Source organism: Hyperoodon ampullatus (assembly GCF_949752795.1).
Source record: "Hyperoodon ampullatus genome assembly, chromosome: 9".
NCBI lineage: Eukaryota > Metazoa > Chordata > Mammalia > Artiodactyla > Ziphiidae > Hyperoodon > Hyperoodon ampullatus.
Genome location: NC_136922.1, coordinates 39,231,172 through 39,258,458, shown reverse-complemented (window position 1 = coordinate 39,258,458; position 27,287 = coordinate 39,231,172). Strand labels below are relative to the sequence as shown.

The 27,287-nt window shown below is 39.3% G+C and overlaps 1 protein-coding gene across 1 annotated transcript in view; it reads left to right on the top strand.

Moving 5' to 3' along the window:
- The window catches only part of TSPAN13 (tetraspanin 13), a gene marked incomplete at both ends in the record, with an annotated part of 33,107 nt that extends 6,084 nt beyond the window's left edge, over positions 1-27,023 (top strand). Inside the window, 5 exons of the mRNA XM_079711296.1 lie at positions 16,120-16,287; positions 17,261-17,341; positions 18,204-18,317; positions 19,630-19,743; positions 26,949-27,023. Of these exons, the coding sequence (XP_079567422.1) occupies positions 16,120-16,287; positions 17,261-17,341; positions 18,204-18,317; positions 19,630-19,743; positions 26,949-27,023 (552 nt within the window). The remainder of the gene's footprint in view (positions 1-16,119; positions 16,288-17,260; positions 17,342-18,203; positions 18,318-19,629; positions 19,744-26,948) is intronic.
- Positions 27,024-27,287: the final 264 nt, after the last annotated feature.

The following is a 27,287-nucleotide window of genomic DNA, read 5'->3' as shown; positions in this document are numbered from 1 at the left end:
TTTGCTTTTTCCCCAGCTAGACTACCCACCGTTTATTGGCAGAGATCATAGCTTTCTCTTTGTTGCATCCTTTGGTTTGTAGCATTTTTTTTATCTTTATTTTATTTTTTTTTAGCACAGAGCTTATACTCTCTAAATACTTCTTGAATGGAATTTGCAGAATTGGCTGCTCCCTTTTCACCAGAGGTAAAACATACCTAATGAAAGCTTGCATAAACAGGATAATTTGATCAAAATTAAATCTAGAAGACAGCCAAATATTTTAAGACATGAAAATTAGCATTGGGTTAAAAATAATAAATAGGAATTGCTTTTATCTATCTACTGTAGAATCTAGTATGTTTCTTGAAATACTCTTTTCTCTTTTCTCTCCCATTGTTGGCCAAGCTCTCCTATGCATCTGAGGTTTTCCTGTAACCTTTCCCGTGAACAAATCAGCTTTCCATAAAATTGTACTAGAATCATAGTTGGCTAGGGTTCTTTATATTATTAGTCTAATTTATTATTATTAGTCTAACATAAATGTATTGTTAAGACGAACCCAAATAATTTTTCTTTTATTCATTCCAATAATATTAATTAAGGAACAACAGCAGTGAGCGAAACAAACCAAAAGGTCCTGCGTTCATGGATCTTACATTTGGTGGGGAAGGTAGATGATAAGCAAATAAGCAAATAAGTTATACATCATGTTAGAAGGTAAAATGCTGTGGAGAAAAATGGAGTAAGAAGGCTGAAGCACAGTGGGGCAGTGGCAGCGGGGTAGGGGAGGATAAGGACATATTTTTATGTGTGGTGGTCAGGATTAGCCTTCTCGGTAAGACAGCAGTGGAACAAAAACTTGAAGGAGATGAAGGACAGACATCTGGAAAAAGTCAGTGGAGGGAACGGCCTTTGAAAAGATCCTGAAGGGGTATTTCTGATTTATGCAAGGGACAGAGAGGACTCCTGTGGCTGGGACACAGTGAGCAAGCGGTGGGTGGAGTGGTTGGAAATGAGTCAGAGAGTTTCTGGGACCCAGTTTGAAGGAATTGAATTTTTACACCAAGGGAAATGGGGAGCCATTGGTGGCTTTGGGCCTGATTTTCATTTAAAAGTTTGTCTGGCTCCTGAATTGAGAATAGACTATAGATGGCAAAAGTAGAAACAGTGAGATCACCTGTAAGGCTACTGCAGTAATTTAAGCAAAGACGATGGAGGTTTGGACCAATGTTATAGCAATGGAAGTAAGAGAAATGGTCAGATTTTGGGTATATTTTGAAGGTGGTGCCAACATAATTTCCTGATGGATGAGAATGGGGTGTGAGAGAGACCAGTCACAGATTACTTGTGATTTATGGCCTAAACAACTGGCTTGCTGAATCTGCTATTAACGGGAATGGGGAGACTGTGGGTGGAACAGGCTTTGGAAGGAACATAAGAGGTTCAGTATTAGATGCGATGCCAATCAGATACCCCAGTGGAGATGTCAGATGGCAGGTAGTCTAATAACAGTGGAGTTCAGGGGAGAGGAATAGCTGGAGTTTGAAATTCAGGGAGCCGTCAATGTAGAGAGTGGTATTTAGAATTGCTACTAGATGAAATTGACCAGTTAGTGAGGATAGGTAGAGAACAGCAGTGATCTGTGAACTGAACCAAGCACACTCTTATAATAACAGTTTTCGGAGACAAGGAGGAACCAGCCAAGGAGCCTGAGAAGCAATGGCCTGTCAGGTAGGAGGAAAACCTGGTAGAGGCGGGTGTCTTAGAAGCCAAATGCACATCATTATAAGGAGGCAGAGTTGAACATCTGTGTCAAATGCTGCTAAGTAAGATGAGGACTAAGACATGATTCTTAAGTTGATCAATGAAGAAGTCACTGAAAAAAGCATTAACCCTTTTATTTTGTCATATGATAGACTGTATGTCCCTCAGCAGTAAGGACCGTGTCCCAATCACTCCGGCTTTCCTGAATGCCCAGCACAGCCTTGCCATATGGTTGACATTTAGTTGATTGAATGAAGGAGGCAGTGCAGGGCTGTTTCGCCCATAATTCCACTTCTTGTCTCCCAAAACTGCTCCGAAGAAGGAAGACGTAGGATGGGGTTGAAACTTTGTTGGCAGCTGTGAGTGCTACCTCAAACTAGTTATCCTTGGAAAATGGCAAGTCTGGATGCCTTACTTTTGATTCTCTTTATATAATTTCTTCCCAGCAGATATTATATATTATGTATTCTGTGCCTTGCAAGTATGAAGCAATCTGCTTGGCACCAAGGAGAACATAGAGAAGAAAAATATGTGACAACAGCACATCAGCCTTCCTTATATCATTTGAGGAATGAAAATGAGACGAAGAACTGCGGTCTTGGCTTCAACACTAAATGTCTGGATGTTTAGCAGCATCCAGATTATTTACAGAATTTTCAAATTTCCATCCAGATGTTTGGTATCAGAGAAACACATGCTTCATAATCACTGACTTGTTCTTCAATTTTTCACATTAGGCAGAATTTAGAGGGAGAGTTCAGTGTCAAGTGTAATTACTCTTAGGACTGTTGAAGCATGGAGAGGTCTGAGACCTTAGTTTTTAATGTATCGGTGGATGCTGCGTTACATTTTGGTGGTCTAGTCCTTTTAAGTCTTATTACTGTTTTAAGTTTCTTACCCTCCACTGTCATCACGTCTTCTCTCTTGCTTTAGTGCTGACAAAACAGTTTTGAATGATTTAACTGCAGAATCGCACCCAGTTTTTTCAAAGGTTCTACGTTCCTCTTTCGTCCTCAAAGCAATTCAGTTACCCTGGTAGAATTTGGGTGCTCAAAAAATGTAGCTGCTCTAGAAATGACTCAAGTCTCTCTGTGCATGTTGTTTCTGCAATGTGGTGGATATTTGGTGAAAGAATGAAACTCTCTTTTATAGGTTATATAGAGAAAGAATAATCTGGAACACCTGAGGCTGGATTTCTTCACCCCAAATATTGATTAGGTTAGGGAATAAGCATTTTCCTATCCCTAAAGCATCATGAGCAAGATCATGAGCTCTTTCAGTCTGCAGTGTATTTTGAGTACCTCTTCTGTACCAGGCACTTAGCCACATGCTAGGAATATCAGGTCAACATGTGCTTTGACTGTATGGCACTCAAAGTGTACAGGGCTCATTAGAAGAATTCAAAGTATGACTGGAGGTGGGGAATAGTGGCTAATGAGTTACCTCGAGAGGTAAGCCAGGCCCTTCACATTCTTGGATTTGTCAGCCTGGTATTTGGACTTTATTCTGAGATTAGAAACAAAAGATAGCTGACATGGGAATGACCTGATCTATTGGCTTTAAATTAAAGACCATCAAAGACTACCATATTAGGAATAGAGTCCAGCTGCAGGTAAGAGAAACCCAGCTACTGCTGCTTCAAATAGTAAGCTCTATTATTTTCATGTAGCAAGATGTCTAGAAGTAGGTAATCTAGAGAAGGTGCACAATGCAAGCATGTTATCAAGGTCCCAATTATCCTGTCCTACCATCCTTGGTATGTGACTTTCTTCTTTGTCACCCAATTACGTCTGCAACTCTAGGCATTAGGATTTGTTCCCTGCTGGAAGAAGGATAACGCTGTAAAATGCTTTTCCTCATAAAGCTCTGTGTATGTGTGTGTGTGTGTGTGTGTGTGTGTGTGTTAGAATAGTTCTATTGAGGTATTAATGACATACAATAAGCTGCACATATTTAAAGTATAAATTTGATAAAGTTGTGACACATATATACACCTGTGAACCCATCATTGCATTCATGACCTTGAACATATCAACCCCCCAAAGTTTCCTTATCCTCCTTTGTAATCCCTCTCTCCTGCCACATAACCTTTGCTCCCAATTTGCAGGCAACCACTGACCTGATTAGCAGTAAAATTGAGGCTGGAGTTCAATTTGGTAAGCCCGGGGAGGGTGTTTGCAGAAGGGAGATGGCCTAGGACATTTCTCTGCCTCACTGAGTCCCTTCTCGTTTGGTCCTTAGAGTAAAAAGTTTCAGGGAGGTCTTTTAGGCTAAAAGGGAGTGCTCATGTTTTGTAAAAGCCCATTGACAAAGTGAGGGATTTAGAGTTAGTCTAGGTGGGGAAGGTGGTCATAGTGGGGAAGGTAGACAGGGTCACTGCAAGTATGCAAGTATTAAAAATGTTACGATAAACACTTGCAAGATGAAGCTTGCATTGACCAGAATTCTTTATAAGTTATAAATGAACTTAAAAGAATATGTTGGTGAGATAGCACAAACTCTTAGAAGCATATAATTCGGAGATTCAGTAGTTGGATCATCAAGTATGGCTGGATCAAGGGGCTCAGAAAAGCTCAGAACTCTCTTGTTCCTTCTATCCACTTCTCAGCCCAGCTTGCCTCTGCGTAGATTCTTTTTGAGGCCAGAACTTTTCATGTGCAAGATGGCCACTGGCAGAATCAATTTTAATTGTCCTTATGGCTTGCTATACCAGAGGAACCCTTTTTTTCTCTTTCAATATTCCTGTATGATCATATGGGACATACTAATTAACCCTGTTGGTTTATGGACCCAACCCATGAACCAATCACTGTGTGTAGGAGGATGAGCAACCATGATTGCTGCTGGCAGTGGTTGGAGGGGGCCAGTGAGACACTATGATTATGGGTTTTATAAGAAATGTATGTGCTGGGTTGTAAAAACACCATATGTCCCCTACAGAGATCATTTGTCCTCTGAGTAGGAATTTGAATCTTCTATTCCTAATTCTAGAATGTTCTAGCAACTCCATCATTTGAAAGACCTGTAGTGGTTTAATGCTTCAACACCTACTTAAGCTAGATTGTAAAGAACATTATGCACAATATGTTTTTTCTTTCTTCTGGAGTGGCATTGTGTGTTATTGATCCAAAAAGTGCATAAATACATGTTTATTAGTTTTAAATAATTTTATTTGCTAGAGTGATCTCAAAGATAAAGACTGTGCATCCCGACTAGGATTTCTTTCTTTTTTTTTTTTTTGAGGTACACGGGCCTCTCACTGTTGTGACCTCTCCCGTTGCGGAGCACAGGCTCCGGACGCACAGGCTCAGCGGCCATGGCTCACGGGCCCAGCCGCTCTGCGGCATGTGGGATCCTCCCGGACCGGGGCACGATCCTGTGTCCCCTGAATCGGCAGGCGGACTCTCAACCACTGCGCCGCCAGGGAAGCCCCGACTAGGATTTCTTGCTCCCCTACTCCAGGCAATGCACTGTGTGCTTGTATATGAATGTCGGCATATGTGACAAATTTTCTAGGTCGGGTAAAAGAAAAATAAGTACAAAATGACTAAGCAAGGATTTGGTAGTTAACTAATAGCAAAGTTGTATGAGTGAGGACCTTATTGTTCGTTTATACATGACTGTGCAACCAGGTCTCATAGGGAGTAAGTCAGGGAGATGCTAATCAAACCTATATCAATGTGGCTACAAAGCAAGAACTACGGTTTCTTATGCATTATAATATTGTCTTTACTATTATATCTCGATGTTAAAAATTACTTAACTGTGTTGCTAGGCACAGTGATACGGTCCTACAGGAAGAAAAAAATGCACCAAACAGAGATTGCCACAGTTCTGCCTCTGTCATTGGGCATGTCATTTTGCTACTCTGATTTATCACCTATAAAATGAGGGGACTCGGTTAAGGTCACTGGCCAGATAGCTTTGTGCCGCTAGTGCCCTCCTTCATCAGAATCTATGAGATTTCCCTGGCAGTCCAGTGGTTAAGAATTCGCCTTCCAATGCAGGGGATGCGGATTCGATCCCTGGTCGGGGAACTAAGATCCCTCATGCCACGGGGCAACTAAGTCCACGCGCCGCAACTACTGAGCCCACGAGCCTCAACTAGTGAGAAGCCAGGGCGCCACAATAAAAGATCCCGCACAACTGAGACCCGATGCAGCCAAAAATAAAAATAAATAATTTTTTAAAAAAAAGAATCTATCCATGTGCGCACTAGTAGTTTTGCCGCCACCTCCTTTTTTACGGATTTGCTTGGGGAAGCAATACCAGTTGTAGACACTTTTATAATCTTGCCTTGGCGTGGCTTTTCATAAATTTTAGCTTTTGTACTGTCTCTTTTAAAAGCTTTTTTGTATGATTCACTTTTCTTTGTTTTAAGGAGAGAACAGGAAAGGTTGGCACTTCCTGTTCATAAAAAACATTGCTATCAACAAGTTAACAGATCCATAATTTGTTTTTATCAGCCTTCTGTCTCCCAAAGGAAGGAAACTATTTGTCATAGGTCTAAATTTACTTTCTATTACCATTGGTCTCATAAGGAAACTGTTGTTATTATTAAACAAAAAATTCATGCAGTTCCTTTGTCTACCAGGTTCTAGTTACAAGCAGGCTTTTAAATTATACAGTTAGAATTTTTTTGGAATCCATAATTTTTATATCACTCATTTGGAAGACTTCACATAATCCCATTCTCTTCAAAATTACAAACTAACCATAACATACAATTACCACTATTCAGAAATAAATTGCTTCATTATTATCTTTAAAAGGCTCCTTCTTAGTAAAAGTTAAAGAAACACTGATAATCAGATCTAATTAGAGGCATATCATAAAACTTTAGGTGGTGTTTCTAATTTAAAAAGTTAATTATGAGTACTTGGGGATTTTTGTTACAGTGTGTTAGAGACAGCAGTCATACCCAAAAACATTTATGTTGTTTTCAATTTTGCTTTATTAAAAAAACCAAACAGGGCTTCCCTGGTGGCGCAGTGGTTAAGAATCTGCCTGCAAATGCAGGGGACACGGGTTCGAGCCCTGGTCCGGGAAGATCCCACACGCCGCGGAGCAACTAAGTCCGTGCGCCACGACTACTGAGCCTGCGCTCTAGAGCCCGCGAACCACAACTACTGAGCCCACGTGCACAACTACTGAAGCCCGCGCGCCTAGAGCCCATGCTCTGCAACAAGAGAAGCCACTGCAACGAGCAGCCCGCGCACAGCAAGGAAGAGTAGCCCTCGCTCACCGCAACTAGAGAAAGCCCGCACGAAGTAACGAAGATCCAACTCAGCCATAAATAAATAAATGTTTAAAAAAAAATTAAAAAAACCAAACATATTTTGGGGGTTTATCAGAAAATTGAGTCACTTAAGTAAGTTTATGTTTGGACAGTTTCTCTGTTGTGGTAATAAATGCAAAATTTGTTTTTGATTGGACAGTTAAATCATGTTCTCTTCCACGTTACAAATGAGAATGTGTATTTAGGAGTCGGGTACCAGAAGGAGGTGATAGGGTGGTGTCAAGATGCACACGTGAGTCTACCCACGTACGACAGACCTAGAGCTTCACTTTCTGTTATAAACAAGTGGAGAGTCAGTGAATTACTGCTTACTGTCTTCAGGTCTCTACCACCTTCATTTGAAAGCCTTCCTTTTTCTTAAGTGGGTGCAAATTGTAGGGGAGAATGTGGGCAGTGCCTGGAGATGTACAGTTGGGAATTAATGTGAAATATTTGAGAGACAAATGAGAATATCTTGATGCGAGTAGCCATGTTTGGGGAATTGTGGGAAAAAAGGCTGGATGAGGCAAGTTGGACAGATTTATAGAGGAAAGCAAAGGGAAGAATTTAGTATTGGGGTTCCAGTAAGAAAAGGGTTGTTACATTTTCAGGCTACTTGTAACTTGGAAATGCTTTATATGCACAGAAAGTAATATGGTGTACTCATGTGATCCCAACAGCCTGATTTCACAAATGCCAGTGTTTTGCTATGTCTCTTTTTAAGAGGTTCAAAGTTATAGTACAGCTACAGGGCCCCTCTCTGTTCCCTTTCCCAATCCCCACCAAAAGTATCATACTCACTATCCTAAAATCAACATACGTCATTTCTATGCATGTTTATATATGACAATTTGATCTGGTAATCAACCACAGAGAATATATAGTGTTTTTTTTTTTTAATAATTAATTTATTTATTTTTGGCCGCGTTGGGTCTTCGTTGCTGCATGTGGGCTTTCTCTGGTTGCCGAGAGCGGGGGCTACTCTTCCTTGCTGTGCTCGGGCTTCTCATTGCGGTAGCTTCTCTTGTTGTGCAGCACGGGCTCTAGGCACGTGGGCTTCAGTAGTTGCAGCGTGTGGGCTCAGTAGTTGTGGCTCGCGGGCTTAGTTGCTCCGTGGCATGTGGGATCTTCCCGGACCAGGGCTTGAACCCATGTCCCCTTCATTGGCAGGTGGATTTTTTTTTTGCGGTATGAGGGCCTCCCACTGATGTGGCCTCTCCCGTTGAGGAGCACAGGCTCCGGACGCGCAGGCTCAGCGGCCATGGCTCACGGGCCCAGCCGCTCCGCGGCATGTGGGATCTTCCCAGACCGGGGCACGAACCCGTGTCCCCTGCATTGGCAGCGGGACTCTCAACCACTGCGCCACCAGGGAAGTCCTAAAGTGTTGTTTTTGCGTTTGAAAACTTAATGTAAATTGTCTGTTTTATCAATATTTATACAATTTGTTTCATTTTTATGTTTGGAATTTATAGATTTAATAGAAATAGATTAACACTTGTATTCTACTGTGTGATCACACCAGAGTTTGTGAATTCCCTAGTCATGGTGTTTGAGGTTGTTTTACATTTTTTACTGTTACAATCAAGGCTGCAGTAAAATCCTGATACATGTATGTCTGGCTGGGGACATGGGCATTTTTCTTGGATATTAACCTAGAAGCAGAATTGCTGGGTTAGTAAGAGACACATATCTGTAACTTTTTGAGGTGCTGCCAAATTGTTCTGTAAAGTACCTGCAACAGTTGACATTTCTCCTGGAATGTGAGTTCTAGGTTCTCTGCATTCTCATGTCATCAGGCTTAATGTTTGCCAGTCTAGTGAATGTGAGATCCACTCTGATGTTCACTAGTGAGTACCTCATTGTTCTAATTTTTGCTTTCCTGATATATAATGAGATTTAACATCTTTCTTTTGTTTATTGGCCTTTTGGATTCTTCTTCAGTGAACTGCCTCTCATTACCTTTGACCACTTTTCAGTGTGCTTTTTGTCCTTTTAAGTTGATTTGTAAGTGTTGTTTAATATATACATCTGTGCTGGAAATATCTTCTAGTCCTAGGCATATCCGACATTTTCCCTTTTTTTTTTAATCATATAGAATTTAAAATTTTAATGTGAGGTATAGTTTGGTTGGTTAGAACATGGATTCATATCCCAGTTCTATCCCTTCCTTGCTGTGTAACCTTGAGCTAATTTCTTAACATCTCTGTGCACAACTTCCCCCATCTGGAAAATGGAGACAATAGTACTACCTACCTCTTAGGGTTGTTGAGAAGACTGAATTAGTTAATAAATGTAAAACATTTTGAATACTTCTTGTATGTAGTAAATGACGTATTTGTATTATATGTGCTTTTGGGGGGTCTTGTTTAAGAGTGTTTCTTTAACCACAAAGGCAAAATATCTTTCTGTATTTTTTTCCCCAAAAGTTAAAATTTTCCTTTTTATATTTAGGCTTTAAGTCTATGGCATGAGTTAGAGATTACTACTATTATTTTTCAAAATGGGAAGGTAGTTGTGGAAGAGCTATTAATTAAAGACTGCTCTTTCCCTACTGATGTAGAATTCCATATCTCATCTAGCCCACACTGTTGGTTTGTTTAGATACTTTATTTTAATTACCAAACCATTATAATAAATTCTGATATTTGTTTGGGTTATTTTTAACTTCTTTAGTTCTTTTAGTTTTGTTTATATATTTAATTTTACTAAATAAAAAAATAAAACACATTCAAAAGCTATAGAGTCAGGCTCAGGTTTTGAAGAGCATGGTGAAAGCAATAACAAAGACAGAATTTGGGACAGTTAATTGTGACCACTGACAAAGGTTGATTTGCCACTAGGAGCATTTCTTATGCAGGGTGCTAATGACAGTGTATCCGGGCTGAGAAAAAGTGCAGCAGACACAGGCCTTTCTCTTTAATCTTCTTAAAAATGTTCCTAGCTCTTTGATACATTTATTCTTCCATGTAACTTAATGGATCATTGTATAAATTTTTACCCAAAACCATGAGACTTTGACTAGAAATACATGAAATTTGTAGGCTAAATTGGAGGTGAATTGATGCTCTATTATAACGAGTGTTCCCACCATGAACATGATAAATCTCTTCATTTAACTTAGGTCTTTTTCATGTTCTTCAATTCATTTCATAATTTTCTCCATGGATGTCTTGTAATACTTCTTTTAGATTTATTTATATGTACGTCATATTTTGGGGACCTATTACAAATTGCTTTTAAGGAAATGCATGAAAAGATTTGGAGGTGCATCAGCATGCTGTTGATTTTGTATAGTGACCTTTCTGTGACCTTTTACACTGGAAATTCAGCTTTCTGGTGGTCTAGACATGCAAGGGTCTTAGTTCAACTTCCCTTTTTGTGCCTGGTTTAACACCCAGGTCCTTCCCCTTTAGGGACTGTTCTGATCTGGGAATTCCTTCGCGCCCTCTCATGGCCGCACAGTGCCAGTTGTATGCTTGCCGTCTGACTTTCAGTTCTCCTTTCCTTTCTGGCCTGTGGGAATTTCCCATAGTTTCTCTGCATTCAGCTATATATATAAATATACATATAAATAAATATATATTATTAAAAAATTTATTTATCTTTTTTTATTGATTAATTTATTTTTGGCTGCATTGGGTCTTTGTTGCTGCGTGCGGGCTTTCTCTAGCTGCGTGCAGGCTTTCTCTAGTTGCGGCGAGCGAGGGCTACTCTCGGTTGCAGTGAGCGGGCTCTAGGTGCACGGGCTTCAGTAGTCGTGGCTCGAGAGCTCTAGAGCACAGCCTCAGTAGTTGTGGCGCATGGGCTTAGTTGTTCCACAGCATGAGGGATCTTTCCAGACCAGGGTTGAAACCCATGTCCCCTGCATTGGCAGGTGGGTTTTTAACCACTGCACCACCAGGGAAGTCCCTCAGCTAAATATTTAAATAAAATGTTAAGTCTTTTTCAATATTTTAAAGTATGAGTAGCAGGAAGGACTCAATTACGTGGGTAACTCAGTTGCCCAAGTTCTATGGTAGGATGAGTAATACTCCTCTCCCACCAAAGGTTCACATCCTCATCCTTAGAACCTGTGAATATGTGACCTTATATAGAAAAAGGGACTTTGAAGATGTGATTAAATTAAGCATCTTGAGATGGGCGATTATTCTGGGTTACATGGGGGCCCTATATAATCACAAATCATAAGAGGGGATGTAAGTGGCTTATACTCAGAGAAAGTGATGTGCTTAGAGAAGCAGGTTGCAGTCTGAGAAATTTGAAGATACAACACAGCTGGCTTTGAAGATGGAGAAAGGGGATATACCAGCCAAGGAGTGCAAGTGGCTCCTAGAAGCTAGAAAAGGCAAAGAAACGGATTCTCCCCTAGAGCTTCCAGAAGGAATGAAGCCTTACTGACACTGTTATTTAGCTTAGTAAGACCCATGTTGGACTTCTGACCTCCAGAATTACAAGAGAATACGTTTGTGGTGTTTTAAGCCACTAAGCTTGTGCTAATTTGTTAAAACGACAATAAGAAAGTGATACATCCTCTCAAACGTTTTTGAAGGAGAGGTGCCTAGTAACAGTGATGGGGATAGACTAAAAGTATATTAGAGACACAGCAGAGCGAACTTGGTAAGGAATACTGTTGAGTGAGAGGTACATAGAAGGGTTAACCTTTTTCTTCTCCTACCTAGAAAAAAAAAATCAGAGCAAAGATACTTGTGAATGTTCTAGATAATGTTTCCAATAACAGCATAAAGCCTAGTCTGGAAGCTAGAACTTCTTATAGAAGTGACAAAGTGCCCTACCCCCCTTTTAGTTATAGACATTATTTTTCAAAGGGGAAAAGATTCTCATTGTTAATAAGCCTGTAAGTTGGGTAGCTGAGAGAGCAGGGAGCAGTTTTCTCCTTTTGTTGAAATGCTGCTGTTGTAAATAAAGGATTTGGTTTGCTGGGAGGGTACTGACAAGGGCTACCTGAATAATTCACTCCAGCTCTATGGTAGGGATTACGTTGATGGTAAAATATCAGGCAGCTTTCTGTAACATGCATTCCTGACTTGTTCATCTCCAAATGCGAGAATTGTTTTGTGTGGGCTGCTGTGACAGATTACCACAAACATGGTGGCTTAAAAACAGCAGAAAGCTATTCTAACAGTTCACGAGGCCAGAAGTTCACCATCAAGTTGCTGACAGGGTTGCGCTCCCTCTGAAGGCCCTAGGGGAGAATCTGTTCCTTGCCTCCTTGCCACTTTGCCTCTTCTGTCTTCTGGTGGCTGCCAGCGTTCCTTGCCTTGAGGTCACATCACCCTCTGCCTCTGTCTTTACATTGCTGTCTCCTCTCTTTGTCTCTACTCTCCCTCTGCCTCTCTCGTAAAGATACTTTTTTTTTTTTTTTTTTTTTTTTGCAGTACGCGGGCCTCTCACTGCTGTGGCCTCTCCCGTTGTGGAGCACAGGCTCCGGACGCGCAGGCCCAGCGGTCATGGCTCACGGGCCCAGCCGCTCCGTGGCATGTGGGATCTTCCCGGACCGGGGCACGAACCCGTGTCCCCTGAATCGGCAGGTGGACTCTCAACCACTGCGCCACCAGGGAAGCCCATCGTAAGGATACTTTTGATGACACTTAGAGGCTGCGTGATAATCCAGGATAAGCTTGTCCCTTTTAGACCCTTAATTGAGTCACATCTTTTGCCATGTGATACAGCATTCATTCTTTTGCTGTATATGGTAATATTCAGTTGGGGTCATTTTTCAGCTTACTATGTGTTCTGTTATGGTTCCTTTGCAGTCTTTGACGTGTTCTGTTTATCTGGATATTTTTGATTATTGTTCTCTACTCTGACCCACTTTGTAAAAATCTCTGACATAGAAATGATTTGTCCCAGTGTAGTTTTTCATTCTCTCCTACATTGAATTCTAGAATGAAAGTCAGCAAGCTGCAGCCCATGGGCCACATCCATTCCATTGCCTATTATTGTACAGCCTGCCAACTAAGAGTGGTTTTACATTTTTAAATGGTTGAAAAAAAAATCAAAGGAACATATTTTGTTCCACATGAAAATTATATGAATTAAATTTCAGTATTTAGGGGTAGCTTGTCTCTGGCTTCCATGTGTAGTGGGCACCAACCATTTGTTGATGAATATTTAACTCGTGGTAAGAATTTCATTAATGTTGTTAAGGATTTGGTACAGTTTCCAAAGGATTCTTTAAAACTATGGGTTAGAAGAATTTTATGTGTCATATTATTCACGCTTCTGATCTTTTTGGCCCTAAGACTCAAAGAAATACAGAGTAAATGTCCTGCCCCTGAATTTAATTAAGTTATAAATAGTCATCACACCCAGGACTTGAAGCTGGCAAGTGTTAGTTAATTTTATATGTCACCTTGGCTGGGCTGTGATGCCAAGATGCTTTTTCAAGCATCAGTCTAGATGTTGCTCTGAAGGTATTTTTTAGTTGTGATTAACATTTACACTCAGTTGAGTTTAAGTAATTATGGGCCTCGTGTATGATATGAAATATGAAAGCATTAAGGACAAAGACTACGTTTCCTAAAGGAGAAGGAATTCTGCCTCAAGACTGCATCACTGAAATCGTGTCAGAATTTACAACCTGTCATCCGTCCTACACATTCTGGACTTGGTGGACCCCACAATTACATCAGCCAGTTCCTTCAAATAAATCTCCTCTCTCGGGCTTCCCTGGTGGTGCAGTGGTTGAGAGTCCGCCTGCCGATGCAGGGGACGCGGGTTCGTGCCCTGGTCCGGGAAGATCCCACATGCCGCGGAGCGGCGGGGCCCGTGAGCCGTGGCCGCTGAGCCTGCGCGTCCGGAGCCTGTGCTCCGCAACGGGGGAGGCGACAACAGTGAGAGTCCCGCGTATCACAAAAAAACCAAAAAAAAAACCAAAACACTGAAAACAAAAACAAATCTCCTCTCTCTCTCTCACTGTCTCTCAATATATATCCTACTGGTTCTGTTTCTCTGGAGAACCCTGACCGATACAGCAAGTTCCTCTGATGTGTTGAGGCTGTGGACCATCTTCAGTGTTTGTTGAGTATGCTAAGCATCTCTCTCTCTCCTCACTGAGGTGAGGCCCCTCCGGCATTATCTTCCTCGCCTTCCTTGACACCTCCTTCAGGCTTCTGCCTTTTACACCTCGTGAAAGGAAATGTGTTATATTCGGGTATAACAAAGTCAGAAATAATCTCATTTGTGATGGGCCCAAGGACTTTTTCTCAATCCAAGATTGTTTGAAGTTGTGAGAAGACTGTGAGTTGATAAAAATCAGACAGAAGCAAATGGGTCTGCTGAGAAGAAGCAGTTGAGAAAATGAGGAGGACTAATTTCTGGGTAGCAGTATTTGTGAGAAGTTTTTCCTCTTCTTCTCCCTCTAAAAAGAAAAACTTCCTCTGTGTACTAATTCAATGGAGAACATCAAGTCCATATAACTCCATAACTTGTTCCTATCGCACTACAGATAGTTGCTTTCATTCTTAAGTTTTGCTACTTTATGATAAATGGATAAAAATACAAATAGCTGCTGTATTTGTCCATATTTAGCCATTTTACTTGTACGTCTATACATATAAGAAGTTTTACATACCAAGGCATTTAAAAATTGTGTCTGATAAACAATGATTACACTTATAAAAAATTACACATTTGAGTAAAGAACCATTTGAGTGAGTGATGATTTATTTTGTATCTCAAAACAAAGTTTATTAGGCCTTGAAGTGGTGCTAGAAAGTTTATTTTACATACTTTGATTCCTCCCAACAAGGTATTAAGCTGTCAACGTGCTCCAGGAAATGGCTGACTCTCAATTGACTTGAAGATACTGTCTCTTTCCTGTTCCACCCTCCACCCCGGCCACCACCCCCATACCTATTTAAGCTGTATCTTCTATCAGTTGATTATAATCTTTATTTGGCATGCTATTTAAGTGTTATTTTAAAGAAGTAACTGTAACTTTGAGTTTTACAGGTAATGACTGATTGAAGCATGTGTTTTACCTCTTACACTTGATTTTGTTTGAAAAGAACATAAATTAAATGATTGGGATGTAAAATAATTTCTTCTTGCTCAGAATGCCATTTTTACTCTGAGTACCTAAAATCTCTTGTACTCTTTTCATCCTAAAAGTTTTAATAGTCTCTCTCTGTGTTTGAATTCTCACAGAATAGCCAATGATATCTAAAGCAATTCATTTCATCAACAATACTGTGAGATATTTTGACTGTTCCAAAGGTGAGGTTCTGGGGATAGGTGATAGGTTCTGGGGATAAAGAGAAGTGAAAAGATGGGGTCTCTAAGTTGCTCCGAGACTCCTAGGAGAGACAGGCTTGGAAACAGAATGTTAATGTGTTGAAGGGAACAGTGGAACCATATTTGAAGAACAGAGATTGCTCAGAGAGTGGAGAGATGCATTTAGTTTGCTGGGGACTAGGAAGGCAGCACAGAGAAGGTTACAGTCCGGGGCTTTTTTTTTTTTTTTTTTTTTTAGCGGTACGCAGGCCTCTCACTGCTGCGGCCTCTCCCATTGTGGAGCACAGGCTCCGGATGCGCAGGCTCAGCAGCCATGGCTCACGGGCCCAGCCGCTCCGCGGCATGTGGGATCCTCCCTGTCCGGGGCACAAACCCGTGTCCCCTGCATTGGCAGGCGGACTCTCAATCACTGAGCCACCAGGGAAGCCCCAGTCCGGGCCTTTGAAGGAAAGATATGTGATTTCCACGTGAAGAAACCTGTATGTCGGACTGAGATGTGTTGGTGTCTAAAAGTTTTACATACGCTATTATTTCAAAAGCTTAAGTAGAAATCGTTTAGGTTTAGTAAGACAGATGGCCTCTGAGGCTCCATAATAATTTTATAGATTATTGTTTGTGTTTTAAAAACATGGCCAAGGATTAATATAACTTGTTAAGACAATACTATCTGTGAGATCATGTGTGTATTCTAGTTTTGAGTGTTAGCAATCATTTGTAAGATACTAAGTAGGTGCCTGAAAAATGTTCTTGATATTAACACATAAATTGACGCTTTTCCCCTCTTTCTTCTCCCTCCCCCTCCCTCCCCCCATCACTGCCCTTTGTGGTTGTATTTGCAGTTGGTTAGTCTCCTGCTAATTGGAATTGCAGCGTGGGGCATCGGCTTCGGGCTGATTTCCAGTCTCCGGGTGGTCGGTGTGGTCATCGCAGTGGGCATCTTCTTGTTCCTGATTGCATTAGTGGGGCTGATCGGAGCCGTGAAGCACCATCAGGTGTTGCTTTTTTTTGTATCCTTTTTTACAGGTGGGATTTATACCCCACTTGGGTTTGCTCTTATCTTACTGATTACTCCTGTGATAACTACAACTAGTTTAAAATAACCATTAGGAAATTAATTGCCAGAGAGCAACTCCTGGCAAGCATTATGTGTATTTGTCCAACCAACATTAGGAATATTTCTTAGGGTTAAGTTATTGTATGTTTACATATTCTCTCTCCTTTTCACATCATGACGAATGTATTCTGCAAGTTCAGTATCATCCTATTTATGTGTTGCAAATTCAGAGTTACATTGAACTGATTCAGTGACTTCTATGTTCTTTCCAAGTCATTAATATTTGGTTGAGAATTTCACAATGATTTTTTTTAAGAGTTGATATTAAGAAAGCTTACATACATTTATCTCTACTTATTTCCTCTTTTATCTATGTAAGAATTTTTATTTTAATCTAAATGAAATTATAATAGATCAGCTTTTATTTATTTTTAATAGTTTATTGAAGTATAGTTGATTTACAATGTTGTGTTTAATTTCTGCTGTATAGCAAAGTGACTCAGTTATACATATATATTCTTTTCATATTCTTTTCCATTATGGTTTATCACAGGATATTGAATATAGTTCCCCGTGCTATACAGTAGGCCCTTGTTGTTTATCCATCCTTTGTATAACGGTTTGCATCTGCTAATCCCAAACTCCCAATCCATCCCTCCCCACTCCCCTCCCCCTTGGCAACCTCAAGTCTTTTCTCTATAATAGATCAGCATTTAAATAATTATTGTCGTTAGTATTTTTCTATATAATTATATCTACAGTGTATTATCAAAATAAAAATTACATGTATTCTTCTTGCACTTTCTCTAAGTGCCATTTGTTCTGTTTTCTGGGTGACTTCCTTCTAGGGAGTTGTGAAGTTGTCAGTAACTCTGTTTTATGTTACTTTAAGAATTTCCAGAAATATCCTTAACTTTGATTCTCAGTACATGATTATTCTCTTACTTGTATTTATTGTCCAGTTTTCCGTATCATGTGCTTGCTTAGCCCTGAACCAGGAGCAACAGGTAAGCAAAGATTTTTTTCTTTCTACTTTATTATACCACATAGTACATGTAGGAAGAAAGGGGGAGGAATGATTGGAATATAAAATAATTTCTTCTTGTTCAGAATGCCATTTCACTCTACATAGCTGAAGTCTTTTGTTCCTCATGGCTTTAGTGGGGCTGCTTAGAGCCCTAAAACACCACGTGTTGCTATTTTCTGCATCCTTGAAGTAGGATTTTGCCCTCACTGGGTAAAAAGTGCTCCTGCTAATGGATATTCACCCAGTCTTTCCCTATTATTATGCAATGAAACATTTGCTCCGGAATGTTTGTGGTTTCATTCTGGCAATTATTCTCTTCAAACTCTAATTTGTTTGAAGAATATGGGTCTCTCTTTTGGGGCAATGGAAAATTTGTCTTGCTACACTCTGAAAACTAGGCCTTTGATCTAAGTGCTTCTTTTAAATCACATGTGAACGTGAAGACTTTTTATTTTTGGGATAGAAATCATGCCTTCTTTTTGTTACAGGTTGAAGTGTAACCCTTTGAAAAGTTTTATGCTCTTATAAAGAGTATTATATTAGATGCACTCAGTTTTAAGAGTTGCAGGCTCCAGCTTTATACATTTTATGCAGGGATGACACTTTTTTTTTAAAAGATTTTTTTTGATGTGGACCATTTTTAAAGTCTTTATTGAATTTGTTAAAATATTGCTTCTGTTTTATGTTTTGTTTTTTTGGCCACGAGGCATGTGGGATCTTAGCTCCCCGACCAGGGATTGAACCTGCACCCCCTGCCTTGGAAGGCAAAGTCTTAACCACTGGACCTCCAGGGAAGTCCCAGGGATGACACATTTTAATGTATGTTTAAATGCGTTTTCTAGGGTCAACTTTTGGAAGTTGGTTGGAACAATACAGCAAGTGCTCGAAATGACATCCAGAGAAATTTAAACTGCTGTGGGTTCCGAAGTTTTAACCCAAATGACACCTGTCTGGCTGTAAGTACAAAGTATAAAATGTTTTTTGGAGATGTATTGCATACAGATGAATAATGGTTAACATGGAAGAAGTGGACTTTCTGATGCTGAATTGTACTTTTAAAGTGTTTCTTATATACCAGCATTACATTCCGTGTATACTATTGTATCAATTGTCTGTTCTCAAATATCCATCCTGAGGATACTGAATATTCCAGGGCCCAGCCAGACACGGATGCTTTTGGTTCTTTGCCCCTAATTCCTTCCCAGTCAAATCCTCCTAGAGCAAGTTGTGAAAGAGAAATAACAGCAGACCAGCAAGTAAATATCTTGGTTTGGAAGCCTATCAGGGTGGTAGGAGGGGAGTGGTCTGTACTAAATTGGGCTTCTCAACCAGCTAAACATCCCCAGGGTGGAGGACACAAGGAACCACCCTCTTTCCTCTCTCCCTTCTTCCCCATCACAACTTCATGACCTTTCTCTCTGGGAGCTGAGCTAGCGATAGATTAATTAGAGCCATCCTGTTGCCCCAGGCCAGACCACTGACCTCCCAAGTCCAACCCAGTCCTGTATGGGGATGGACTTGGAGCTTGGAGCTTGGCTCTCTTGGGAAGTTTACATGTGTTTATATTTTGGGGAAACTCCTATTAGCCCCTCGCTGAGCCCTGAGCTGGACATCCCCTCGTTGTGTCCTCTTTTGTGGGTTATTAGTTTTCTATTGCTATATAATACATTATCACAATTTTAGTGGTTAAAACAACACCCGTTCATTGTCTTAGTTTCCCTAAGTCAGGAGCCTGCGTATAGCTTAGCTAGGTCCTCTGCTCATCAGGATCTCACCAGAATGAAGTCAAGGTATTGGCCAGGGCTACAATCTCATCTCAGGTTTGGGGTCTTCTACCAAGCTATTGTTGGTCGAATTCAGCTTCTGGTAGTTGTAGGACTGAAGTCCCATTTTCTTTCTGGTGTCTCTAAGTTCCTAGATGCTGGTCAGGTCTTAACTATACAGCCATCTCACAACGTGGTATCAAAGTCAGTGTGAAAATCTCTTCATTTTATTAAGACAGTGTCTTATGTAATGCAACATAAACATGGGAGTGACAATCCATCATATTCACAAATCCCATCCACTCTCAAGGGGTGGTTATTCAGGGCAGGTACCCTGGGGGTGGGAATCTTCGGAGCCATCTTACGATTTTGGACACTACTAAAGAACCATGGCTCCAAGTTGGATATGATATTCCAGACAGTAATTTTTATGTGGGTATTTTTTTTAATCTGCTCATTATAAATGTACTTTGAAATAAAAGTTCTTTTTTGAAAATTGATACAGAGCTGTGCGAAGAGCAGCCACCAGTGCTCACCCTGTGCTCCAATAATAGGAAAATATGCAGGAGAAGTTTTGAGATTTGTTGGCGGCATTGGCCTCTTCTTCAGTTTTACAGAGGTATGTACAAATAACTCAATATCTTCCGTTCTTTGTCATAGAGATTCCTATTTTATAGGGCAAGAGGGCATGGCATTTTACCTTAGCATGGCACTTAACTTTTGGAATATATCAATGGATGTTTTCACTGGGAGCTAGTACTGTAATAGGAGGAGCTGTGGCTTGAAATCAGACCTCACAGATCTAGCACTAAGTTTATACATGGTGAAGTGCTTGATCATTAAATTATGTAAAATTGAATGAAGATATTAGACTGGGTTATCTCTTGGGTCTCTTCTGTTTCTAGAGTTGTATGATAAATTATAATTTTATATATAATTTTGGAATAGGTAAGACATTCACATTGTTTAATATATATATTAATATATATAGTAATGTGTAATATACACACATTTATATATAGGTATGCTTTGAAAAGTTGCCTTCCAACCCTATCCCCACTCCCCTTTGTTCCTAGCCTTCTAAAACCTGTAGGTAATCATTGTTATTAATTTCTTACCTATATAACATATATTTATGTTATATTAATATATTTACTATATTAATACATTTATATAAATGTCTAAGCAAAACCACACACATATTATTTTGATAATTTTTGAGGAATGCTAATTCCTCATTGTCTTTATTAAACACTCAATAACTCTGGACATTTTTGATGCATCTGAATTGGCAATATGTATTTAAATTAAAACTTTTTTCTTTAACTCATCAATTCTACCTGCAGTGCTTTATTTCATGGAGATAATTGTATAACTATGTAAAATGAATACACGAGAATGTTTATTGTTTATAACAGCAAACCTTTGGGCCAGCTCATGTTTGTCAATAATGAGCTGGTGAAATTAGAGTTTATTAGACAAGAGCAAATAGTTAGAAAATGCACTGTCTGGGTTGGAAACCTAGTTCTCCTGCTTTATTAACTGTGTGACCTTGGGCAAGTTCCTTAATCTTTCTGTGCTGCTGTTTCTTCGGCTTTGCAAACAGGGATAATAATGGAAAGCTCCTATTTCATAGAGTTGTTTTGATGCTTAAAGGAGTTAGTATATGTAAAAACTTGTAATATTTAGAAAAATGCCTGACATATGGCAAGTGCTGTGTGTGTTAGCTGTCATTTTGTAGACATGAGTAAATTATTGATGTACAAGTCCCCATATTATACCCCCTTAAAAAAAGTTGATGGGACCCCTGTGATGGCTGTGTTAATTGCCCATGTCACACCTGTTTTAAACAAAGAACAGCATGTGTAGAATAATGCTATTAAGTAAGATTGTACATATAACTGTGGAAGTATATGGTAGGCTATTGTAAGAATGAGCATTTATCTTTAAAAGGAAATCAGAAAAATCTTAAGTGTTTTATATATTTGAAGTTTACCGTGTCATTTAATTTCTTGCACATTTGATTTCCCCATCAGTATGTCCCTATAATAAGTAATTTCATGGTCAACTTCCTTGTATATATATTTTTAATCTATATTCCCTAGTTTTTCTTTAGAGTATACCTCTGGAAGTAAAATATGACACATTCAGTATATGGGCATTTTAAAAGAGTTTGATAAATATTGCCAAATTGCCTTTTGGGGGAGATTCTACCAACTTTTGGTTCAAGCACTAATTCTCGATATTTTTATCTTACAAAATATTTGCCAATTTGATAGGTAAAAATAGTATTACAGTTCTGTTTGCTCTTTTGGAAATGTGACTAGTGAATTTGAAAATATTCATGTATTCATGTGTTTTTGGACCACTGGTATTACATCTTTTGTGAATTGCCCACCTACTTTCTGTCCTGATCAAGGACGTTTGGATAGCCTGTAACTCAGTCTATGCAAAAAAGGGGAATTTTGTAAAAGAATAGGAGATGGGCCTCAGGGCCTAGAAGGTGTTTAGAAAAGAAACCTCAAGGCTGGGGCTCACTGGGTGCTTTTAGAAACCCAGGCACCCCAGAAAGTTGCCCACTCACCTTTTTTTTCCTCCGTTCCCTTCCTGGCTCCCTCCTCCTCTCATCACTCACTCTACTTGGCTTCTTTGTCCTGCTTTCAATTTCTTTTGCATTTAGTTAAGTTTTTCATGATTTTTGAATAAAATTTATAGGTTTTACTTTTTATGTGGTTCAGTTTATTGCTTTTTGCCTATATGGTTTATCCAGTTGATTTTTATGTTTAGGAGGCCCTTTCTCATTTTGATTATATATGTTAAAAATGATTAAAGAAAGCAGTTTAGGTGATACAAACAAATTTTAACACTTCATGGACAGTCTTCTTTCAGAGAACTGCAAAATAAGGCCGAAGGCAAGGAGCTTTTATAGGATAAAGAATAAGGAAGGGAATAATAGAAAATATCTGATTGGCTGGGGCCACATAGTCAATCTTGTTTGGGGTGAGAAGGCCCAGAGTTGGCTTGGCCTTTGAGGATTGGCTGACTGAATATATTGCACTTCCGGTCAAGAGGAGCATTTACAGGGACACAAAGGTTACCCAAGTTTTGGTTTGCTGATGTGGCACCCTAGATAAGAGCAGCTTCATCTTGGGCCTAGAAATTTATTTCTCTCTGTATAATTAAATATAAAAATACAAAAAAATATATTTTTTGTTTATTGAGGTATAATTGACAAATAAAATTGTAAGATATTTAAAGTGTATATCATGATGATTTGATATACATATACATTGTGAAAGGATTCCCCCTATCAAGTTAATTAACACATCCATCACCTCAAATATTTACCTTTTTTTTTTTGGTGAAAATATTTAAGTTCTATTCTCTTAGCAAGAGAGTAGATTGTACAGTACAATACAGTATTTTGTACAATATTGTATTGTACAGTACAATTGTACAATACACTTATCAACTGTAGTCACCACGTTACACATTAGATCTTCTCATTTTGATTGTGTGTGTGTGACATGTATTGAATTTGTGTATATAATGTGTACATTACATATATATGTATAAAATGTATGATTAAGACAGCATATTATATATACATATATACATAGATGTTTGTGTATATTGTATATTCTAATTCAATTTCTTTTTCTCCCTTTGAGAATGAAAAATCCATACTTGGCTGTTATTATCAAACTGGAGATAAAGACCAAGCTTAGTGTTCACTTTTTTTTTTTTTTTGGCCTCACCACATTTGCGGGATCTTAGTTCCCCGACCAGGGATTGAACCTGGGCCCCCTGCAGTGGAAGCGCAGAGTCCTAACCACTGGAATTCCTCCCAGAAATTCTCATTAGTATTCACTTTTCAAAAGAAGTTTTCACTGACATCCCTTCCTACTCTAAGCATATTTTCACTTCACTTTTTCTCAGGAAGGAGCCATCTTACTTCTGGGTTGGTCATGGCATTGATTCAAGAAAATTCATATACCATTTGAAAACAATCCTGTGCATTTTTCCTTTCTTTCTTTTAAAATAAAACATGGATTTAAAAGTAAAAAAAATTTGTCATAAAAATTTAAAAATATAGGTGGGAAAAAACCAGAATGAGCAATCTCCATGCACTCCATTAGCCAGAGTCAGTAATGATCAGAATTTCGCCACATGGTTTTTTTTTTTATATCTGGGATTTATTTTGAGAATTCAGTTCTTTTGAGCAGCTCCATTTTCTTCTCATCAGATCACACTGCCTTCAGCTATGCATATATTATTTTAAAAGGAGGTTATTTATTTATTTTTAGAGCAGTTTTAAGTTCACAGCCAAATTGAGAGGAAGGTCCAGAGATTTCCAGTATCTCCCTGCACCCACACAAGCATAGCCTCCCTGCTGTCACCATGACTCACCGGATGGTGCATTTGTCACAGCTGATGAAACTACATTGGCACATAATAACACACAAAGTCCATAACCTACATTAGGGTTCACTTTTGGTGTTGTACAGTCTATGAGTTTGGACAAATATCTCCATCATTATGGTATCATACAGAGTATGTTCACTACCCTAAAAATGCTCTCTCTGCTCTACCTATTCATCCCTCCCAGCCCCCGCTGTCTTCTAAAATATTAATTATTGAAGAATATAAACTCATGGGTCTTAGATTTCTAAGGTGTTCTTTCATGGAGTCCTGCTCTGAATTTATACACCATGTCCTTTTGAAACCTAGCTAGAGATTTTTTTGTGTGTGTGTGTGGTACGCGGGCCTCTCACTGTTGTGGCCTTTCTCGTTGTGGAGCACAGGCTCCGGATGCGCAGGCTCAGCGGCCATGGCTCACGGGCCTAGCCGCTCCGCGGCATGTGGGATCCTCCCGGACCGGGGCACAAACCCGTGTCCCCTGCATCAGCAGGCGGACGCTCAGTCACTGCACCACCAGGGAAGCCACTAGCTAGAGATTTTAACAGTAATTTGTCCAACCTGATATTTTTTGGATAATGACTATTTTATAGGCTCTCTCACTTTTTAAATTTTTATTTTATTCAATATTTCACAGAATCAGCGATTCTCAGAGTTTGAAGGGATGAGACTAACTAGCTGATGATTTCCTGTCATAGATGAAATAGAAAGATTTCATTTGAACTATTTGTAATACATGAAAGTAAATTTAAACCATCAAAGAAACATTGATTTAGAATCCCCCCAAAAAGTTATAACACTTAGTACATGTGCTTTGTAGAAAACTTAGAAAATACAGACAATTATGAAGCTGAAAGAGTAAATGTATCTACTAACTAAAATTACCTCCTCAGAAATCATCATTAATATTTTGTCATATTACCTTCTGCCTTTCTATATTTAGTAAATATAAATAACAAAGGACATGCTTTTTGCACGCTGTGTAGACATTTCATAGAACTGTACTCTGGTGATCTCTTGCATCCTGGGTGTAGGTTCTAGAGTCAGCAGAGTTTATGATCGGGTCAAAGTTATCCTTGAAAATCTTTAAATCATGAGCACCTTTGTAAGCTAAAAATCCAGTAATTATCTAACTTTAATCTTTTTGCATTTTGGGCATGACCTTTTCATGCTCTCTCTGGGTGTGAGGAGATAGTGGTCCAGCAATGGGGCACAAGAAGAGGTTGTTTCGTTTCATCACAGCTTAATTGGAGGAATTCTGGTAAAACGTGACTCTAGATTATGAGTATTTTATTTACCCGATAGCTTTGTTTCCCCTAAGAACTGTAACTTACACCATCGGCATGTATTCTGGGGTGATTATAAAAATATTTAACAAACTCAAAAATTCTAACCAGAAGTTCCCTGTGTGCTGGTATTTCTGAGGCAGGGTCAGGGAAATGATGCTCAGGCAGGCTGAGAGGTGTCAGAGAAGTAGCTGCTCGATAACAGGTGTGTAAGTATTTCAGTACTGTAATAACAAGCATGGCTGAAACAGTAGGTGGAATGTTGTTAGCTTGAGAATGGCCTGTAACACATCAGATTCTCATATAAGACAACATACGTAATTAAGAGCTTGGATCCAAGATTTGAATCCTGGTTCTGGCACTCATGACCTGTGTAGCTATTATCCAGTTATTTAACCTCTTGATGCCTCAGTTCCCTCACTGGTAAAATGAGGATAATGACAGTTCCTATCATATAGGGTTTTTGGTCAAATTATATGAATTTGTGAAAAGTGAAGAATAGAGCCAGTCACAAAGTACTCTTCATAGGTTTAAGTAAATTCCTTCCCCCTAACCCCCGTCATACAGACACCAAACCAGACTTTCCACTTCCTTAAATTAGACTTATGTTTCCTTGATTCAACACAAAGCATAGTTCCATCAGCCCTTACATGTTATAATAAACATTGCCAGTCATGAGTTTTATAGTAACTCAGAAATTAGTATTGTGGTAAATGGAGAAAATTTTAGATTTACCACAACTCTTTACACGTAGTTTCAAGAGCTAATGAGTAATTATGAAGTGAAGTGAACAAAATTTAGATTAAAAGTTGGCACAGATCTGAAATGGGAAATATAATTTGAAATTCATTTTGTTCCATTAAAATTTTGCATCTTATTCAGTCTAAGAATTTTTGATTATTTTAAATAAATCAACTGTGAGGTAGCAGAACCAGAATGAACACATTTCTCAATTTAAAAAAATGGCAGGTTATATTGGTTAACTCGTTAGTGAAAGTGGTGTGAGAAATGGCATGATAACTACTTATTACTTTTCTAAAATTATACGTCCCCCTCCCTTGAAGAGGTAGGAATTATGACATTTTTTATGATCTGTGTTGGAAAATGTATTTATTGTAGGATTTTTGTTATTGCTTAATTTTTGCCAAACTCTGTTTCTGAATTAGCAAAATCTATGATATTTTAGCTATTAAGACAATTCAGTCTTAATACCTAACTTGTATCACTTTCCTATTGCCACTCTAACAAGTAATCACAAATGTAGTAGCTTAAAGCAACACAAATTTATCGTCTTATACTTCTGGAGGTCAGAAGCTTAAAATGGAGACTCATTCTGGAGGCTCTAGAGGAAACCTGTTTTCTTGCCTTTTCTAGCTTCTAGAGGCTGCCTGCACCCCTTGGCTCGATTTTGGCTTGACTTTTCTTCATCTTCAAAGCCAGCAGTGTTGCATCTTCTCTCTCTGAATCTGCTTCCCAGTGCTTCTGTCATGACATCACCTTTTGGCTGTATCTCTGATTTTTGTCCTTCCTGCTTCCCTCTTTTAAGGACTCCTGTGATTACGTCACAGAGCCCACCCAGATAATCTCCCTGTCTCATGAGCTTTAACTCAGTCATGTCTGCAATGTCCCTGTAACCACGTAAGGTTGCATATTTGCAGATTCTGGGGATAATGGTGTGGACAACCTTGGAAGGCCATTATTCAGCCTACCACAATGTTCCTATTACTTTTTCTTAGGACCTCTAATTTGGGTTACATACTACATTTTTTTTTTTTTTTTTTTTGCGGTACGCTGGCCTCTCACTGTTGTGGCCTCCCCCATTGTGGAGCACAGGCTCTGGACATGCAGGATCAGCGGCCATGGCTCACGGGCCCAGCCGCTCCGCGGCATGTGGGATCTTCCCGGACCAGGGCACGAACCCGCGTCCCCTGCATCAGCAGACGGACTTTCAACCACTGGGCCACCAGGGAAGCCCCATACTACATTTTAAAAAGAAATCTCTTCCTCTTTGAACAAATAATACAAAGTGCGTCAGAGGTTCCAGATTATTTTGCTGATAAACTGAATAAATACACACAACTGTTACTTTCTCTTTCTTCTTTTCTTTTTCCCGTTCCAGATCCTGGGTGTTTGGCTGACCTACAGATACAGGAACCAGAAAGATCCTCGTGCTAATCCTAGTGCGTTCCTTTGATGAGAAAACAAGAAAAATCTTTCATATTCTGATCTTGTACATTTCCTCTAACTTTAAGTTATGCTAATTTGCCTGTTTAAGGAAACAGTATATGAAAAATTGCATAATTGACAGTGAATTATATATTTTTATGTTTCTCTAAATGTTCTTCTTTTTCCATTGCTGAAAAAATCTGAAACTTGTGGTCTCCTCTGAACCTCAGTGGTACCTTGTAAGCTACTGTTTTTCACAGTGTCTGGCACTGTCCACTGTGGCCTTTCTTAG